This window comes from Papio anubis, chromosome 11, assembly GCF_008728515.1.
Source record: "Papio anubis isolate 15944 chromosome 11, Panubis1.0, whole genome shotgun sequence".
Lineage (NCBI taxonomy): Eukaryota > Metazoa > Chordata > Mammalia > Primates > Cercopithecidae > Papio > Papio anubis.
This window is the reverse complement of record NC_044986.1, coordinates 119,007,760-119,028,504: the sequence shown is the minus strand read 5'-3', so window position 1 is coordinate 119,028,504 and position 20,745 is coordinate 119,007,760. Positions and strand designations below refer to the sequence as shown.

Genomic DNA, 20,745 nt, shown 5'->3' with positions numbered 1-20,745 from the left:
GAGCACTACTGGTTGAGTAACATGGACACATCCAGTTGCTATCAATATATGAAGGATAAATTGATTGTGAATTCCAACTCCAACCTGAACCAATAAACAGGCTTGTTTTGGAGTTGCCCTGCAAATTAGGGTAACTGTTGGAACAACTCTTTCAAAGGCATGCTGAACATACGAAGATACAGGCCTATAAATAAGGAGAGGCAAAAAATAGTTCTAAGAGTTTACCAACTGGCTGGGAATTAACAGTAAATGTGCATTGATGGAATGGAGCCACTGATATATTTTCAAGGATCTTAGAGCATTTCATCACTTGATCCTTACACGATCTTCCCAGGCACAGCGGACAGGGGTTTGAGCTCCACATGACAGACCTGGGGATGGCTGGGTATGGGGATGACCTATTCTTTCTCTTTTTTTTTTTTTTTTTTTTGAGACAGGCTCTCTCAGGCTGGAGTGCAGTGGCACAATCTTGGCTCACTGCAACCTCCGTCTCCCAGGTTAAAGTAATTCTCCTGCCCCAGCCTCTAGAGTAGCTGGGACTACAGACACCCAACACCACGCCTGGCTAATTTTTGTATTTTTAGTAGAGAGGGTGTTTCATCGTGTTGGCCAAGATGGTCTCAAACTCCTGATCTCAGGTGATCCTCCTGCCTTGGCCTCCCAAAGTGTTGAGATTACAGGCACGGGCTACCGTGCCCAGCCTCATTCTATTCTTTATTTTACCAAAAGTGAAAAGAAGAGTGTGTTTCGTACTTTTACCTTCCATGAAAGCCTTACAAACAGCATACCAGCGACAAAACTTTGTAGGGAGGATGTGTGAAAAGAACAGCCAAACAGCATGAGATAATGCTTTCAACTTTCTGCTGACACTGTGAGACCAGAGGGCAAGACACGGATGTTATTTAACACGCGGCCCGGCAAGGCTCTCACAAACACGAAGGTTTTGGAGCATGTATTTCAAGTCCCAAGAAGAAAAAGTAAGAGGAAAATATTACGAGACAGCCGAGCTCGCACACAAAAGATAACTCCCTGGCAATATAAATAATCTCAGAAAGAAGGAAAATAAAAGCAACGTGCAAAAGATCATCGAGTTGGAACTAAGGAATAGCAAAGACAAAAACGGTGAGGGAGGAGAAAGTTGTAAGGGAGAGGTCCAGGAAGGAGAGCCTTCATCTTAGTCCTCAGATAGACCTTGCCGATCCAGCACCTGTGCATCACTCAGGTTGCAGAGAAACCTGGAGGGAAGAACGCAATCTCGTCTTTACAAGCTGAGCACATCAGGAGGGGCTGGGGCTCTCGGAAGCACACTTTGAGACAATAAAGGAAGTCACAGATCAACAGTGGGAAACACGGGAGAGGCTCTTGCTGGTTGTCAGCGCAGGACACTGAGAACCCCAGGGTCCAGAGAAGATCATTTTAAGCTCAAGATACTTGAGATTCGACAGATACAGCAAGAAGCCTTCTCCGCTCTAAAGCAGAAACGTTAGAGAAATGGAGACTGCCGTAAATTCCCTCTTTGGGGACAGCTTCTCCTCCCGGGAGAGAGACTTAAGAGTAAAGCTGCCGTAAATCCCCTCTTCTGGGGACGTTTCCCGGCCTGGCCATGAAGAAGAAAGACCACTCACACCTGCATAAACAAACATTAGCACCAACTTTCTCATCTCCCATTTGTTTTCCTCAAATCCAATTTGTCTTTCCCAAAGCAATCTCCTTGTTCTTCCGACAAAAAGCCTTTGCTCCCGGCTGCCTTTCCCGTACTGAGCTGGATGCAGAATCCCCAAACGACAGACCCCTCCTCTGAGTTATTCACTGCTGAGCACTCCCTCGGTATGAGCGTTACACATGTAAGCGGGCTGTTTCTCCTCTCACTCACCTGTCTTTGGTCAGTTTAATTTTCAGGCTCTCAGAACCTAAGAGAGCAGAGGCAAAGTCTTTCCTCACCAATATCAATATAAAGTGTGTGTGGCCTTCCACTTCCTCCCCATCAGCCAAAGCAGGGATTTCGTTCCACGTCCAAGTGCACATGGCAGGGGTGGAGAAAGACAGAGGAAGATGGAATGGTAAGAATGCCGAAAAAATCATCTCCTCTCCTTCAGTAGCTGATACGGTTTGGCTGTGTCCCCACCCAAATCTCATCTTGAATTGTAGCTCCCATCATTCTCATGTGTTGTGGGAGGCAGTATGGGGCAGTTTCCCCCACACGTTTCCCGTGGTAGTAAGTCTCACGAGATCTGGTGGTTTTATAAGGGGAAGGCCCTTTTGCCTGATTCTCATTCTCTTGTCTGCCATCACGTGAGATGTGCCTTTCACCTTCCGCCGTGATTATGAGGCCTCCCCAGCCATGTGGAACTGTGAGTCCATTTAACCCTTTTTTCCTTATAAATTACCCAGTGGCAAGAAAATGGACTAATATGGTAGTTCAAAGTTGAAAGTGGAGACAAATCAAAACGGATTTTCAGTCAAAAACAAAAACAGAGTGAAGAAGCCAACACTGGTGTAACCATCAGTTTATAACCACCAGCAGAGCCCAAGCGGAATGTCACTATGGTCTAAGTTCCATCATTTGCCCTCAAAATCACCCTTGTGAGAACTTTTAACAAAATCTTGTCGGGCAGTGATAGGGGTTTGGGAGCGGGGGACGAGGTTCTGGTTCTTCAAGCCCTATTCACTCCCTCGAATGCTGAAGGAAGAATTAAAAGAGAAAGGAAACGGTGACTCTGAGAACCGCAGAAATAGGGAGGCTTTGCAGGCTGTGGGAAGCCTCTGTTCTCGTCAGCAATAGTGAGGTACGGTTCTCACTTCCTTCAGATCAAAGCTTTCACTTCATTGGTCTCATTCTTGGTCACTGGATGCCAGGGTCGGGGGAAAGGGTCACTGGTTTTCAGTCTTAGGACACCCAAACTCCTCAGAAATGTCTTTCTTCCTTCTTGCCTTTAAATAATGGGAACTCTGCAAATACCAGGGGTGTGTATGTTTACCCCAGGGGAACCACTGCTCCTTCAGAATGTCCCAAGCTGGCCTGTTCAAATCAGACACGCCATGCCGCGATCTGACGAATTCAGGTACACACACACACAGAAACGCTGTCTTCCCTTTCAATAAACTGGTTCATCGCTTTGCTTAACGTGACGAACCATCGTATTATGAACCATAAAGTTCACCTCGTACGTTTTCAGGACAGCAAACTACATACGCTTGGGCCAGGTAACCAAAATTAACGAATGAACAAACAAAACCTTTTTCGGTCAAGTCTCTCAGTTTGGGAATCCTTTTTTTACATAAATCACTTTATAGCCAGATGTTACCCGTGACAGTTGATAAGACACAGGCTTGCGTAAAAGGACAAAAATTAAAGTCAAATAAGTAAAAACACACACCAAATTAACCGCTGCTTAGGAAAAAAATGAAACCACAACACTTCCACAGAGCTGAGCACAATGCACCTAACAGCGAAGATTTGACTTTATCTCCTCGCCTCTGATAAGTGACAGTGAGCTGTAACTCACATGAAATCCGACCAGGATATTTCCTCTTTAAACATTCTGAGTAACTATAACAAAGGACTGGAAAAATTATTAAGCTTCTGCCTGGCTTTTATAAAGATGATCACAAACGCCATTCAAAGAAGAGTTAAGACAGTCTTTTCATTTTCCCTCGAGATTCTGTAACATGTTGAAAAACATATTTAAATGTCTCTAGATGCAGAGAGGTAGAAGGCTTTTTTTTTTTCCTTATCCCCTTAAGATACAGCCTAAATTCCTTCTCCTGTAATTGAAAATAATGTAGGTGAATTGAGCATATTTAAATTCATTGGCAAGCAAGAAATGTTCTCTTCCAGAACAGAAATGAACTACATGAGAAGCCATTTTTTTTCCTTGGCCCAAAAGCTAGCAAATTTTTGCTTTTCCATACCTGTTGAGGGTAATAATGATAGACTCCTCACAAGTTCAAATATTGCAATAATTTCTACAAAAGGTCTGGTTGTTGGATAAATAGAAGAAAAATCACCCAGAGACAATCGTAGGTAATAGTGTAAGTTTTCGTTATATTTACAGGTCAAAACCTTTACAAAAACACCTTCATCCTTTCAAGTAAATGGGTCTTTACTCTTAGGAGGTGGAAAAACAACCAGAAATCCTAGATGCCAACGGAGCGCAATCACACTGCCCTACGGATAATCTCACATCCGCTCTTCCTGAAAACAGTCTTTAGAACTGTGTACAACAGCTCCCATAACCAACCAAGAGGACTGAATGTCATACGTATATATGGCATATATATACACATATATATATATTTTATCTGTTGTAGAGACAGGGTCTTACTATGTTGTCCAGGCTGGTCTTGAACTCCTGGGCTCAAGCGGTGTGCTGCCTCAGCTTCCCAAAGTGCAGGGATTACAGGCATGAGCCACCACGCCTGGCCTGGACCAAATGTCTTGAATGCAGGTCTCTACTCTTGTACGTTAATTTATTCATGACAGAAAACACGTCTGCCTTTCAGCTAAATGGGAAGATGCCACCTCTCTCTCCTCCCGTGTGCACCAAAGAGAATAGCAAAGTTGTCGAGATCTAAAAAGTTGTCGTTTCACATCAGAAGGGAAGAGGTGACTCAACACACAGGACCAGAGCAGGAGAGCTCCCGCTGACTGTAAAGCTGTCATCCTTAGCAGCTGCTTTGAGACGCTGCTATGATCTAGCACAGTTGCAACCCAGCTCAGACAGACGTTTTCTCATTAGAAGTTGCTGTGTAAGAGTTTGCTATGGAACTTTCTGTCATATTTGATATAACAGGTAATACGCTGCCTTTACAATTCAGCAGAGCCGGGTTTCACCATGTCTGTTTTGATTGTATCGGGCTGGATTTAATAAAAAGCTCTGATCGACTTGGTAACACGAAAACGAGTGCAAACACGAGCAAAATGAACTCCCTCTCACCGTGGAGTGGGAGCGAGTTTCTGGCTTATTTGGAGGCAGAGGAGGTTTTAATGGGAGCCAAGATTTTTGTACTTTTATTATATCTGTGTCCATTAGGTGTACATGGACTGTATTGAATTGTGCAGCAAAGTTTTAAAATAAGAAGGATTTCTCCATTATAAACACTTGCTCATGTTTTCTGTCCCCACAACTTCTACAAACTTATAAGAAAATATGCCACTACTGCTAATGATCTCTTTAAATAAGGAGAAAAATATGAAATATTAGAAAGACATGTTTTTCTCTGAGTTACAGGTGAAGCTCACTTAGATATTTCTTGAGAAGGAAGGAAATGATGAAATGTAGCAGCATCTTTAATCGGCCTGCCATTTCCTGCAAATAAACCCCCTTCTTGAGACGGAGTCTTGCTCTGTCACCCAGGCTGCAGTGCAGTGGCCAGATCCCAGCTCACTGCAAGCTCCGCCTCCTGGGTTTACGCCATTCTCCTGCCTCAGCCTCCCGAATAGCTGGGACTACAGGCGCCCACCACCTCACCCAGTTAGATTTTTGTATGTCTTTTTTTTTTTTGAGTAGAGACGGGGTTTCACCATGTTAGCCAGGATGGTCTCGATCTCCTGACCTTGTGATCTACCCGTCTCGGCCTCCCAAAGTGCTGGGATCACAGACTTGAGCCACCGCGCCCGGCCAACCCTCTTCTTATCTACATATATTCTCTTACACTTTGGTGAGTTGGCAGATTATGATTAGACCATAAGTGACGTTTACCGAATCTAAAACCCCAGAGTTGTTCAAAAATGACACCAGGAATGCTAAGTGGATTGCTGGCAATGAATGTTGAGTGTGGCACAAAACAATCTCTAAACATCTTTACTCACAGTACTAGCATGAATTAACTGTAGAGGAAAATAGTACTGATCGTACAAATTATTTAATATTCCTCAATTTTCACTATGCATAGGGCAGGTGCCTTCTCTAAAGGAGGCTTAGATATCCTCTAGCCACTGAAAACTGGTTTCCTCTTTTAAAAAAAAATCATTTCTCGAATGTTACATCTCAATGATCATTAAGAAGTCAACTAGTAAAACCTATTCTATTTGAAACCCAGAGATGAATATTAAAAGTCCTCTCAAGCACTCTAAACAATTATTCAACATAAAATTATCTTAGAAACGGATCTTTTTCTATGTACCTAAATAACCAAGTTCAAGTACATTGATAAGGTTCCTGCTCTCAATTTCAGAGGTCAAGAAACTTAACGAAAGCAAAAATGTCACCTTTCCAATTAGCCTATTTCCAAATAAAAGAAAGTCACTTGACTCCATGTCAACCCAGATTTCACTGCCATTTACTTAACCCAGACCAAACATGCACGGGTTCCTTTAATCTGTTAGAACTGTCAACTGCCAGAAAAGAGAGCATTTGCATTTAGCATAGTCTTTATAATATCAAAAATGAAGAGCTGTTTATGAACATAGTATAATAATGATGAGGGATAGCCTCTCTACAAATTTCCCCCTTTTGCTCGAATAACCTATTATTGGTCCTGAAACATACCAAGTTTTTACGCTGAATGTGTAATGTAATAAAATATTAGTTAAGGAAATCTCTACTTCACTTTAGGAATCCTAAGGCTTAAGGCAACGCTGTATGGCAAAAATGCCAATAAATTTACAGTCATCCATAGAACTACAGAATGAACGTCCTTCAGTTTGTTCCATTTCTCAGGGCTGTGTCACAAAGAGAAGTGGCAAGTTTCGAAGTAGCCGGTGAAGTATTACAAAAACCCTTGCTTTCCAGAATTGAAAACACTTACTTGGCCTTCAATGTCTCCTCCTGGAAATTCCAGTGGGGATCTTCTACCAGCTGTAATTCTCTTAATACCCTTCCAGGCTTGTAGGCCGCGTTGATTATCATGCTGAGAACCTTTTGGGGGAAAAAATAGGTAGACTGAGCTGCAGTTGCATTCATTCCTACTAACACAAGAATGCTTTGAAAACCACACCACTGACACTTAGGAACAGCTCACCATTACACCCACATTAAGTGAAGAACTATGATTAAGTCTGACAGAACACGTGCCAGGCTAACACCGAGTTGTTTCACCATCCCAGGATGAAAAGCGTGGTAAAATCCAATCTCTCTGGCTAGAAAAGTGTGAACCACTCTCTAGAGGAGGTGGCAGACTCCCGTTAACTCTTCTAGTTGCAGAAAAGTTGAACCATTTTCACCAAAGAGCAATTTATTGTACTTCAACAGGATTACTCTTCAGCTGGATAGGCTACTGAGACTTTCATTCTATTTTTAAAGATTTCATAAGGAACCAATGAAACGGAGACAATCTACTCATGCCAACACTTCTGGAGAGGCCTCAGATGCTTGCAAGGAGGGTAACAAATTGTGTGACACTCTCCTCTTGCAGGCTTAATTCATGGACATTTAATACTAGGGCAACCCTCTGAAATGTGAATATTTTCAAAGAGCGTCTGGAACATCCAGCGCCATCCAATATCATATTTCCTCCATCCACCCCTCACTCCAAAGACCAAGAAAACAAGCATGTGTCTACCATGGGGCTCAGGAAGAGCAGGCATTTCTGAGAGTCCCAACTGCTGACCCTGGGGAGATATGTTCCTGTGAACCTCAATGAGCTTCTCAGACCCCTAAGGTGCTAACCTCAGACCCCTAAGGTGCTCACCTTTCAAAAAGTAAATCATCATTAATGATTAACATTGACGAGTTCTGGCACATTCCTGGGCTGCTGTTATTTGCATAAAGACCTTACAGAATGTGAGAGTGCAAAGCAGAGGCCTAGGTGTGGAGCTTCATGAAATGACCCTCTGTGAAGCTCCACTGGGTGACAGTAGCAGGAACAAGACGGGGAGAACATGCAGCGTCCGTGCCTCCTGCAGGCTGTCCCGGTGCAGAAGTTGGAAGGAGCACGCCAGGCATGGAGCTCACATTTCGGATTTCAGAGCAAAATACCATTGACAGAGCAAGAGATATACCCGAGTGAGATGCGAGACTGGCACTAGTGCCTAAATGCTCACTATCTTTTAATGGAGACTATTACAAAATAAATGGAAGGAGATGGGAGAATGTGGATGGAATATGCATGTCGCAGTTTTCACGGGTCTGTCGTGTTCTGGAACGTAACGAGCTTGGTTTGCACCCTGATTTATTTCCGAAAACAACAAAGCGTTCTCAAGTTGTAACTAAGGATTCGCTCTTAAAATACTTTACACTATGCAGTCAGCCCGGCGACTGCCTTTTCTCTGCCTGGGTAACATTTTGCTATGTTCCAAGAGCCTCAAAACTACCCACCAAGAGAATGTGGCTTGCCAAGGTGCTAAAAAGCCATGACAAGGCGGTACCAGCAGTTTTGTTGCGTTTGTGTTTTCTGTATTAGAATAATCATCTGATTTTACTGTTTACTGTCAGTACAATTTACAGAAACTCAGTTTAAAAATAAATCTAATTAGAACAGACTGCAATAACGCACACAGTGTTTATCAACAGACAATAAAATTTCAACAGATTCTTTTCATTGGGTTTCCTGAGAAAACCCCAGAGCTACATGTTATTTGCTGCATATCGAGATGCATTTGGTGACTGTGAAAAGAAAATGCCTTCTGGAGTTCAATTCGGCTGGGAGCAGGCAGCAATTAAATTATAAAAAGCATCTGATATTGAATGTTTTTCCCTTGGCTTTTCTCGATGCCACATCATACGTCTCCAAATTCAACAAGCTCTCTATAAAACTTTGGAATTGTGAGCTGAGTAATTTCTGTGCACATGACAATGTCATGTATTATAGTTACCTAATGAAAATAACAAAGTGGACAGCTACTATGACTAGCCACAGTTAAGACTGAATTACTGTGCTTTGCAAAACACTGGAGTTCAGTTCATTGTGTTCTTGATCAGACAGGGTAGCAGGGAGACTGCCCCCCGCCCCCCGGAACTAACAGGACCTTAGGTGTCTCATCTTCCTCCACTGATACGGTTTGGCTGTGATCCCACCCAGATCTCATCTTGAATTCCCATGTGTTGTGGGAGGGACCCTGTAGGAGGTAACTGAATTGTAGGGCAGTTTCCCCCATAATGTTCTCATGGTAGTGAATAAGTCTCATGAGGTCTGATGGTTTTATAAGGAGTTTCCCCTTTTGCTTGGCTCCCATTCTCTCTTGTCTGCTGCCATGTAAGACGTGTCTTTTGCCTTCCACCATGATTGTGAGGCCTCCCCAGTCACGTGGAACTAAATCTATTAAACTTCTTTTCCTTTATAAATTGCCCAGTCTCGGGTATGTCTTTATCGGCAATGTGAGAACGAACTAATACATCCCCCACCTCATTTCTCAGCTCTTTTACAGTAAAATCCTTAAGAAGAGTCTACGCTCAACAGCGCCTTTTTCTCTTCTTCAGTCCTCTCTGGAACCCAATCCAATGGGGGCTTTTCTGTGTCCACAATGTTCATGAAACTGTCTTACTCAGATGCCTGGTGAGGGCACATGGCCGAAAGACTGGGCAGCTCTGGTTCTATTCTCACCCTGCTGGCAGGGGCTTCCCCGCCTTCCACCTCACCCTCTGAGAGCCTCACCTCCCAACAACGGCCAGGGCAATCCTTTAAATCACAAGTCAGATCAGGCCTTTCCTCTGCTCTGTTCTTCTCTTAGGATTGTTCTTCCTGGGAAACCCTTCCAGACCATCCTTCCCCATCCAGGTCTTTACTCCAAAGTCCGTATCAGACAGGTCTCTGCCGAGTATCCTCTGTACACAGCACCTTCCTCCCTTCATTCTCCGGCCTCTCATGGAAAATTTGTCTTACTATTAGTACAGGATTATTCTGTAATTGGCTTATTTGTTCACCATCCACCCCCACTAAGACATAAGCAGCAGGAAATCAGGGGCTTCATTCTGTTTGCTGCTGTATCCATGGTAGATAGAACTATAACTGGCAAGAGTAGGGTGCCCTATAGATATTTTTTGAATTAGTTCAATAATTTCAATATGGGTTCTGAAATTAGATAAAATTATTCTGTTCATCTAAAAATTAACAATAAATTCACTCCAAGTATTTGATACCATATGATCTACGTGAACGGAGCCTCAGGAGTTATCATTTGCTATTGCTTTTCATTGCTGCAAAATCTTATCCTATGCTATGCTAAGAAAGTTCATCAAATTTATCTTGTCTTCTCTATGGGAAAATAATCAAAGCCTGACAAGCAAAAACAATGTGCACTTTTCCTTTGCCAGCCTTCCCTCAGCACCACAGACTATGTGAGTGTGTTAGTTTACACCCGCCCACAAGCTTGGTACATTATACTTAGTGGGTTAACTAATGTTCGGCATAAATTTAAAACAGCAGCAACAAAAACACAGCAGAGTATCTTCCAGAGGCCTGTCTGCATCTGTCTTTGATTCTGAGCACCGACTTCACCGAGGTCAGCTGGGTAAGACATTCCCTCTGTCCAATACCACTTGGAAAAGTCCTCGATATAAGACCATCATTCCTACTCCCTTAACACTGCCTCCCCTGGGTGCTATCGAGAAACGTATGGCTGCTTCCAAGAATGAAAGCTCTTCTCCTACCGTCAAGTTTATGAACAGTGAGGGCTGCTTGGGGCAGCCGACTTTCAGGGTTCCCACCAGAAAGCTTTCTGGTTTTTAGGTACAAGTTGCTGAGACTGATAGCCCAGGACAAATGCTCAGAGCTCCACAATGAAGGGGAAATTCAAACAGCACACGACAGACTCCCCAAATGTGAGAGCCACACACCCCAAACAAAAAGACAGAGGGAAATCACTTAAAGAATCAACCACAGGGCAGAAATCGAAACCATAAATAACAGCGGAGGCCAAATCCCAAACTGCCAGGTCCCACTTGCAAGATCCAAAACTGCAGGTGACCAGGAGCTGGAGTCACTTGAAGCCCTTTGGGGGTTGGGAGTCACATCACTATTTGCAGTGGGGTATCTCTGACTCAGGGCCGGGGGTTCGGGGGACACTGCATTCTGGTCCAGGGGTGCAGCATTATTTCTTTGAGTCTGCTGGTCTACGCCTTCACACCTAGCCTTTCGACCTCAGCTGAGTGCCGTGGTCTCACCAGCATCTTGGTGAACGGGGTGGAGAGTTACACTGGAGCAAAAAAACAAGCCTGAGAAGCGCCTCATTGCACAGGGTCCTGGGTGCCAGGCTTCCCGGGCTTTGTCTGAACATTTAAGCACCAAAAGAAGAAAAAAGAGAGCAGAAAATCAGGTGTTCTATTTCTACCTTTCTACAGAAAGTTACAGCTCATTGATTTCCTTTCTATAAATGTTCCTCTCTTAAGCTCCTGAACCTGGACTGCCAAAAAGCAGCACGCAGGACAGGACAGGTCTGCTGCCGAGCGAACGCAATCGGAGAGCCTTCGCCTGCTCAGCACCCCAAAACTCATGCGGAAAACCCACAAAGGGACACCCACAGATGCCCCACGTGAAAGGCATGTTTCCCTTTTTTTCTGAAAAACAGAAGTTACATACTGTCACTGACATTTACATACTGATATTTTAAGCCAAATAAATTCTAAGGAAAACCACGAGGCTCCCCAAGTCTCCGAGAGCCACCCTGGGACTTTCTCCAAGGACACTGTCCTGCCAACCCCCCATGATGTCTGGAGTTCCTGTGAAGGCAGAGGCTCCATCGCCCTGCCCAGGTGGGTGTTTTCAGAGTCATTTCTGCCAGGAGCGCTTGGCTGGTCTGCTCTCACCTTCATCACGGGTCTGCGTCTGCAGCTGAAACAGTCACTCCAGGACCCACGGGCATGAGTAAATACATTAGATGTTCCACTCCCTGTTGGCCTCTTGTGCCCAGGCTGGCTCACTCGTTCACTTTCTCTTTCACATGCAGACACTAGCCTGACGCACTGTCTATAAAGTGAGGACTACAGGCCTGGTGATTCATGAGACGGTATGTACGTTACAAGGCAAAAATTTCCTGAACACCTCGTGCAATGCAAAGGAACACAACAGCTGACAACACTCTTTTGGCCATAGGAGGCAACCAATCTCTTGATATGACACAGATCCATAGTTTATCTCTCTTCTGGGGACCCTGGTACTCTCGGGGAGGCATAGGGTAGAAGGATTTGAGATAGGAAAAGATGATCCCAATGGACAATGACCCTACTGAGTATGGACATGTGACTTAGGATAAACAGCATCACTACTGCCTGTGCCTAACAACTCTACCCTCCGTGCAGCTGGGCACAGGCATCCTGTAAAAGGCCCAGCATGTGAGGGGCGGTCATTGGCTGGGCCTGCCCTTCCACACCAAGGCCTGCTTCGTTCTGAGTTTGCTTATGGGATACATCTGCACCTGAATGGAGCAGTGAGTGACTCTGGTTCCAGCTTCTCCCAGGTCCCCGTACCTCTCCTCACTGCACCCCCTCGAATTGGGGCCAGACACACTCGTGGTCCCCTCCAAACCCCACTCGGCTCTAACACCCATCAAGTGAGTAGAGCCATGCATTAAAGACCACTTTTACCAGAAACTTCGTCCTCTCTTGTAAAGCGGTCCACTCAGATAGAACCCAGAACTAGACTTTGAAGCCTGCACTGAACCTTGCCAAAGACCATGTCTGCATCCACCCCCCGAGACATTGTCTATTTCTGGCAGAACAGGTCAGCGTAAACCGCTCTCACTGCACATCTCCTACACATAAAGTGTTCAAGTTCCTAATAACACCGATGGCCAGGAAAAGCAATGCACTCTGTCTTTGCTTCCATTACCTCGTTCTCTTTAACCAAAATGAAATTTGAAGCTACAGAGGTTCTGGTACTGAAAGAGGAGCATTAGCATAAATATTAACTTGGTGGAACTTACATTTTTCTTGCACTCACAGAACTGAAGCACTCACCTATTTTTTTGTTTGTTTTTCTTTCTTCCTGCCACACGCATTTTTCAAACATCAGCAAAAAACTAGTTCTGTCATTAGAAAACTGCTCTGGCCTCACTTTTAAATTTGGCTGCGGGCACCTATCGGAGAACTGACCAGGGGTAACTACTCTTGACTTTAAAAAAATCATTTAGTAAAGTAAAACAGCCAGCCCCTCAAGACAGGCTGAAGCCAAGGTCATCTTGTTTGTTAACAGAGCTGGCAGATAAGGGAAGGTCTCATTTCAACAACAGAACATGTCATGTGAAACAGGCTTGCAGGCAGCTTCAAAAAAGGCCATCAGCTCTCCGTAATTTTGTGTTTTTGTGTCCTCATCCTATCACTCACAACAAAACCAGGCAGAAATACAGGCAGACAACATCGCCCTAGTGGAAATCCATTCACAGACTGACAGCTGTGGCAGACAGAAGAAAGTCAATTCTCGCTCTAGGGTCCTATTTCCTATGGTGGCAGAAATTCTTATGTGTAATCCTGGCTTGATTTCTGTTTGGATTGAGTTTAATATCTATAGGGCTCTCCAATCTGTGCCAATTTATTCGCTTAGCATTAACTAGCGGTCCTGCCGCTTAACCACACTGCGGAGCCCTTCCTAGGGTGTGGCCCTTCCAACTCAATCACCATTTTCTTTAGCTGTAAATTTCTCATGTATTGAATCTACTCGCCACTTACGCTTAGTGAGATGTGTACTGTTTGATTTCAAGACATGGTGCCAAATGCAGAAATGAGCTAGTTACAAGGAAGGCAGCTCCACTCTGCTGCTAAATGAAGATGTGTATGAAGGGCCTGGTACAATGGCCAGGCCTGCGACAGACTCTAAACATGAACAAGGGCCCTTTCTGGGTCCATCCCATGCAGTCTGCAAATTTCAGGTGCTGTGAGCATCCTCTCCTCTTCCCTCTTTCATCCCCTGCACCTCAGATGCCCCAGCCTTGTTCCCGCTCCTCTCCCTACCTGGGGCAGGCCACCTGTTCCACGGTCCCCACAGACTGCGGATGCCTCCAGTGTGATCTCAAAGCGTGCATGCCAGGAACCTGGGACCGTGTGGCTACTTTCTATTTACCTACTCATCTTTCCCACTCAACTGGACGCTCATGTGTGGCAGGGATCACCTGCTAAGCATTCTACATGCTCCCGAATAAATGATCATAACAATAGCCTCGTCGATTTCTGACAGGTTTCTTCTAAACTGTAACCCCTACTTCCTCTCTCAAGCAGACGTTTTTTCTAATATAAAGGTCTTTAACTATGAATACCACTGATGACCAGGAAGAGCAAACGCCCTCTAACTTTGCTTCAATGGTCTCCTTCTCATTAAGTGAAATGGTATTTAAAAACCACACAGAGGCTCTCGTGCTCCATCCATAGATTCAAGTCCAAATCACTTAAAATACCAGAGAAGGCCTTTCACAAACAGGCCCCATCACTTTGCTCCATCCAACCTCACACTGAAGCGTCAAGGCAGGCCAGCTTCCTGTTTTTCTTCTCAAAATCTAATGCATCCTTTTATGCCACTGTTTATCTCCAGCCTCAGTTCCTAAGCTCCAGCTATACCTGACTTTCCTTTCTGGAACACACCTTGAATGCCCACCTGTGTGGCCATGCCCACACTGTGCAATCAGGATCCTACGCACTCTGCCTAAGCCAGATGAAATGTTACTTGCCATATATCTGTCCTCCACTCTGTTCCCAGGGCACCGTGTTTCTGCCTCTCTCTCAGACCCCCAACTGTACATCAAGCTGAGGATTACATCATCTCCCTAACAATAGCAGGAAACCCCAACAGGCAAAAGGCAGAGTCTATTTCTTTTTTAATCCAGTGCTTCCAATGGTGCCTGGCTCCTCAAAGTTACCTAACAAACATTTGTTCAATGGATCAATGGATTGCTGTGTCTGCAGAATTTTAAGAAACATTCATCATGGTACAGTGGCAATAGAGAATATCCATTTGGTATCTTCTTTCTTCAGAGAAAGCACTGATATGGGTAAGAAAAGAGCAGAGAGAGTTCCAGGAAGAGTTTGGAAACTATTCCAAATTTCCAATCTGTCTCCAAGCACTGTCTGAGGCTATGCTAGAAAAATGCAACGGAGAAGAAGCCTTCATCAACATCCTCAGGATTCACCTCTCTCTGCAGGTCGTCGCCCGAAGGCAGCAGGACAAATGGGGAGCCACAGCCACCAAGTGATGGGCCTGGATGTGACCCATGACACAAACCTCATCAAAGTACCTGGAGACCATTGAAATACTTACCACTACCTCCCGTGTGCACGTACCAGGTGCTGGGAAGAGATGGATGAAACAAAAAGATGGCACAGCACCATGACCTGGCCAAGGAGCACCATTCTCAGTGATAATACCCTCTGCTGCCTCGTGAAGTCCTCTGTGCCATTCCAGGCTGGTTTACCTCTTTGGAAACCTCAACTCCAATCCTAGGCCCTCAATCCACACACAATCTTCCCTCTGTCTTTCCAAAGCACTTCATTCAAATCTAGTGCAACGTTTCCCCCTAATTCGAGGGGAGGCAGATGTGTGTCCCCTCCCCCTAGACGGGGAGTCTTTCATGGGTCAGAGCATCATTTTTCTGTTTGTGTATCTCTGGCTTCAGCCCCCAGGACAGAGAGAAAGGAGGTCTCGGTAAATGCCAACTGAATTGCTTCCGATGTCTGTTCCCTCCTTCAGAAACTGGGCCCACAGCTTTTTGAAAAATCCTGTTAAAATAAGCCAAGGTGATTGTGCACGGGCTTTACCTCTTTAAGAACCAGCACGCATTTGCCCGGTCCCACCGACTGAGGTAGCTCTGCGATCCTTCCTTTGTTCAGGTAAGGGCCTGAGAAACACCTGTGGTTGATGAAGAGCTGAGGACAGCAGTATTTCCCGTTGACGGTTCCTGCAGGGGAGAGCAACACAGCCCATGCTTAGGACCACAGCCCCAGACCCTAGGGGGCCCCGAGACCCTTGCTTCATCCACATGGTCAGGGAAAAGGAGCACACAGAGCTATCCGAGGTCATGGCTGATGGGGAGTCAGGCATAACAAAAGCAATGGAACCCAAAATGAACACAACAACCGTGACGGCCAGTGTCGTTAGAACTGTAATTAGGAAGCCGCACTCTGGTTGAAAATTGTGACAGAGGAGCAGAGAAAAACAGATGATTTTCTTCTTTTGAGAAAGAGGTGCTGTGTCCTAATAGCAGGACATTTTATATCCTTAATGATACCTTAGAAATTCTGGTTAATTTTTCCAGATTGCATGAATCTGGTGTTCCTCATGCCACACAAGTGTGTCAACTTCACCACACACAGAAGCATGCATGTGCCTACAAGCAACATTTGATATCCTTAATGATACCTTGGAAATTCTGAATCATACTTTCTGCCATATAAACAAACTTTTCTGTTTATGATGCAGTATTCAAGACACACAAAAAGACACGAAAGCTAAGACAATGACCACTCCAGAATCATTATATAGCTCAAGGACAAAAACATTGACTACACAGTGAAATCCTGTGTGTCACCCACCCCAGTGACCCCCCTAACCTGCACCCCTAGAAGTCACCACAACCCTGAATCTGGTGTCCATCATGCCACACAAGTGTGTCAGCCTCACCACAGACAGAAGCATGACAATATATGATATTTTAAACATATTCCATAAATGATTTCCTGCGAGATTTTGTTTGTTTGCTTCACAAGAAGTTTCTGAGATATATCCAAGTTGGTAAATGCGGATCTAGAAAGTTCATTCATTTTTTTACTTATTTCAATCTGTTGAATTAATATAGTATCATTTAGCTGTCTAGTCTCTTACTGATGGATATTTAGTTGTTTCTACTTTCTCAGGACTGTCAACAGTGCTTTCATGAATACGATTGTGAAAAACTTCTACATGTGGGCAAGAGAGTCTTGCAGGTGCGTAAGAAGAGTAGGCTGGCTAGGCCACCTCTGTGTATCTGTATCTTCAGTTTTACTAGACATGGCCACACTGTTCTTCACAGTGACTACCCCAACTGACACTCTTGTTAGCACCATGGAAGGGCTCCTATAGTCCGACACCCACCCCAACACTGGTTCCTGTTGCACTTCTCCATCCTGCCAATTTGATGAAGGTGATGTAGACCTCACTGCAGCTTAAGTGTACATGACCCATATTCTTCTTTCAACTCAGAAAGGGAACAGGGAGAGCTGCTGATCTTGCTGTCTCCAATGCCATGGGCAAGCAGAATAATTAAATCATAAGACCTCAATCTAAAGTTTCTTTCTTACAGGTGGTGGCTCACGCCTATAATCCCGGCACTTTGGGAGGCTGAGGCGGGTGGATCACCTGAGGTCAGGAGTTCCAGATCAGCCTGGCCAACACGGTGAGACCTCATTTCTACTGAAAATACAAAAATTAGCCGGGCATGGGAGTATGTGCCTGTAATCCATCCTGGGTGAAAAGAGAAAAACTCTTTCTCAAAAAAAAAGAAACTGTTTTTTTTGTTTTGGTTTTGAGACAGGGTCTCACTTTGTTGCCTGGGCTGGAGTGCAGTGGTACAATCTTGGCTCACTGCAATCTCCACCTCCTGGGTTCAAGCGATTCTCCTGCCTTAGACTCCTGAGTAGCTGGGATTACAGGCACGTGCCACCATGCCTGGCTAATTTTTGTATTTTTTAGTAGAAATGAGGTCTCATCACGTTGGCCAGGCTGGTCTCGAACTCCTGAGCTCAAGGAATCTGCCTGCTTCAGCCTTCCAAAGTGCTGGAATTATAGGCATGAGCCACCATGCTGGGCCTAAAGTTTCTTAATGTCTATAAACGTAGAACGAGGTTTCACTTCTGGCTAAGGGAATCACTGCCCCACCCTGACTCTACCCAAGCGCCAAGCTAAGCAACACTCACAGTGGAATTTCTGCAAAACCACTGCTATTAATTTGGGATGGTAATTTAACAGTCTAGGAAGGCTTGTTCTCATAAAGACTTCAACTAAGAACCAGCAGAGGTAGGAGGCAGACATGTTATTCTTCTGGATATAAAAGAAAAGGAGTAAAATTACAATTATAGACTATGAAAGTGTAGCTGGCAAGGTTCTTTTAAAACCATTCTAAAGTTTGACTTATATAAAACAGTCAAAATAATGAAGTCCACAGCAGAATTTACATGGAAATTTTTTGGTAGGATTACTCTGCCTTTAGATTACCAGGCCTGTAGAAAAACAAAATTTTAGTTAAATCTACTTATAAAACAGCTCTTTACTACCAAGATAATCTCCTAGCAGGATTCTTCCATGACATGTTGGCTTTAATCCTGGAATTCAGAGCAGGTTTCATTTTGGCTTATAGACTTTTTAATCAAGTATGACAAAGTACAAATGTGTCTATTACCAGACTTCATGGTCAGAGGGTAGCTCACAAATGTATTTCCAAAGGTTATTGTAGGATGTAAGACTTTACACATTAAAAAACATATATTGTTCACAACCAGCTCGTTAGAGGGTTTTAAGGAACAATTCAAAAGCCAGAGGCGACTTAAATACTAACAGTAGGTGGAAAAATGCAAGTGGAACCGAAATAAAATGTCGAAAAAGAAATTGCCTAATGAGATGATATTTTCAACACTTTCCTTTTCCCCATGATACACAGCCCTAAATTGGCTCCTCATTTGCAAGTCACACAGAAACCGTTTTTCTGTAGACTAGAGCTATCTAGAACTACTGGCCAAAAAGCAGAAAAGAAGAGGCACAGAGAATTTAGCTCAGAAACTTTTCTTTTTAAAAAGTAGGTATCCGTTCATGAGTGGCAATGGAGAAAAACGGAACAGGCTCAACACTGAGATGTATTCACAGTGACCTAGAAACATGTACATGTCTCTGCTCCCGGCTGCACTCGGGAAGGCACAGAGACCCCTAAATGGGACCGATTACCTGTGGCGTCCAGGTGAGGGAATAAACAAAGGTCATGAGGTATTTTCTTAACAGGCACTGTGGGCGGCAATCTGTGAACAGAGAAAATAAAACGATCAGGGACTGCAAGCTTTAGAAGGAACTACTACATTCCAAAGTCTTATCGCAATTTAAAAGGACTCTTCCAGAAATCTCAGCTAAGAGGACCATAGAACAGAATGTGTGCATGGGAGCAATGCCAGTAAGACCAGATGAAAACAGCATTTCAGAAAAGTAGTTGTCCAATTCTTTGGATGGCCCTGGAAAGCCTAAGACATCTGCCCCTGAGCGGCTGGCACTGAGCAGTGAGTTTCTCCCAGGTTGCTTCTGGCCTTGTCTCCTGCTATGGAATTGTAATACTGTCTTCAATTATATTTTAAACACGAAGAAACGTTATCTTACATTGGATTAAAGTCAGACTTTTCCACTTCGATGTCTAATTGAAAACCACTTTCCACTAACCTTTGATTTCTGACCTCCGGGCCCCTGTGAGTCATGGCCACACTAAAAATAAGACCCTAAAAGAAAATCTATAAACTGGCGAGTCTTCAAATGCAATACAGGCTTAGTCCAGGACAGAGTTCTGTTATAGTTCAGTAAAAATGCTGCTGAATAAATAGGTGTTTTAAAATGCAGCCTTAGGGGAAAAGAGGTGCACTAGGTTTCACAGGGGTGTCTAGGTTGGTGGCATAGAAACCACATGGTTGAAAAGCTCCTTAAGCTCAAAGTCAACCTTTACAAGAGATCGTAGCAAGGCCATCTATGCAGTGGTTCTCCAAGAGGGGCCCCCAGACCCACAGCATTGACACTACCTGTGAACTTGTTAGAAATGCAGATTCTTGGGCACCATCTCAGACATTCTGAATCAGAAATTTTGAGGATGGGGCCCAGCAATCCGTGTGCTCCAAGCTCTCTAAGTGACCGACACACGGGAAAGGTAAGAACCGTTAATCCATGGGCTGCGCATTTAGCAGTGATGGATTCAAGTCTGGATTCAGTCACAGGTGTGTTATGAAATCTCTCTACTTCAACATCAGGTGGATAACATGGAGTCTGGTTATGAGCCGCATACACTGCATTTAGAAGCAAACCCACAAAAAAACACCTACAGAACTGTTCTTCTCATTCAAATAGTGCAGTTACAGTTCAATTTCATTTTATCTAAATTTAAACTCGACTACTGCACATGAAAAACGCTGTTTTCAGCTGTCTTTCCACCAGTGTATTTTTATTTACTTAAGGAAGCAGAATCACTTGGCATGGAATGCACATTTTAGCATTATTTTAAATACTTTTCAGTATCTACAAATGTTACTAGCAGTCACAACTTTCCAAAAACACACTGCCTGCCTGGACACACTTTGCCAACACCCTCTTTCCACACAAAGTCACAACTGAAATGCGGGACACCCTCTTTCCATAGGAAATCACAATTGAAATGGGAGACAGGGCATAATCTGTATTTGTTCAGCCTACAACTTAAGGCCTACACTTTTTTTCAAATGGAATCTAATTTAATCTTCCTAAGTACCTCAAATCACATTTTATAAACCAGAGCACTGAAAGGGAGAGAACCAGTGCTACTTGCTCAGGTTCACTCAGCAGAGCTGGGGTTGGACTGAAGTTTTCTGACTCCCAAACCCGGGCTACTCTAGGAGAGGTGAGTAAGCAGCAGCATTCTGAGTGTGGTGAGGGGCTGCGAGTCGAAACTGCACCTGCCACGTGGGGCCCCTGCAGATGCTGAGAACTGCGAGCACAGACAGCCATTTCTCTCAGTGTGTAGGTCAGGGGCCCTCCCCAGGTACGTCGAAGTGGAATAAAAAGTGAGCCATGGGAATCTGGACTGTGAGTGCGCTGGGGAGAAGGCACTGTGTCCTGCACATAACGGGTACACAACAAATAACAGCCACTAAGTTTTACTGCTACCTCTACTTGGGTGCTATTTGCTAGATAACA

At 44.3% G+C, this 20,745-nt stretch overlaps 1 protein-coding gene across 6 annotated transcripts in view; it reads right to left on the bottom strand.

Moving 5' to 3' along the window:
• SFMBT2 (Scm like with four mbt domains 2) overlaps positions 1-20,745 on the bottom strand; it is a 254,395-nt gene that overhangs the window by 22,995 nt on the left and 210,655 nt on the right. For all 6 annotated transcript variants that reach the window (XM_021943027.2, XM_021943028.2, XM_009213935.4 and 3 more), the window contains 3 exons: positions 18,772-18,842; positions 15,618-15,757; positions 6,751-6,860 (listed from right to left, as the gene is read on the bottom strand). In XM_021943027.2, coding sequence (XP_021798719.1) covers positions 6,751-6,860; positions 15,618-15,757; positions 18,772-18,842 — 321 coding nt within the window. The remainder of the gene's footprint in view (positions 1-6,750; positions 6,861-15,617; positions 15,758-18,771; positions 18,843-20,745) is intronic.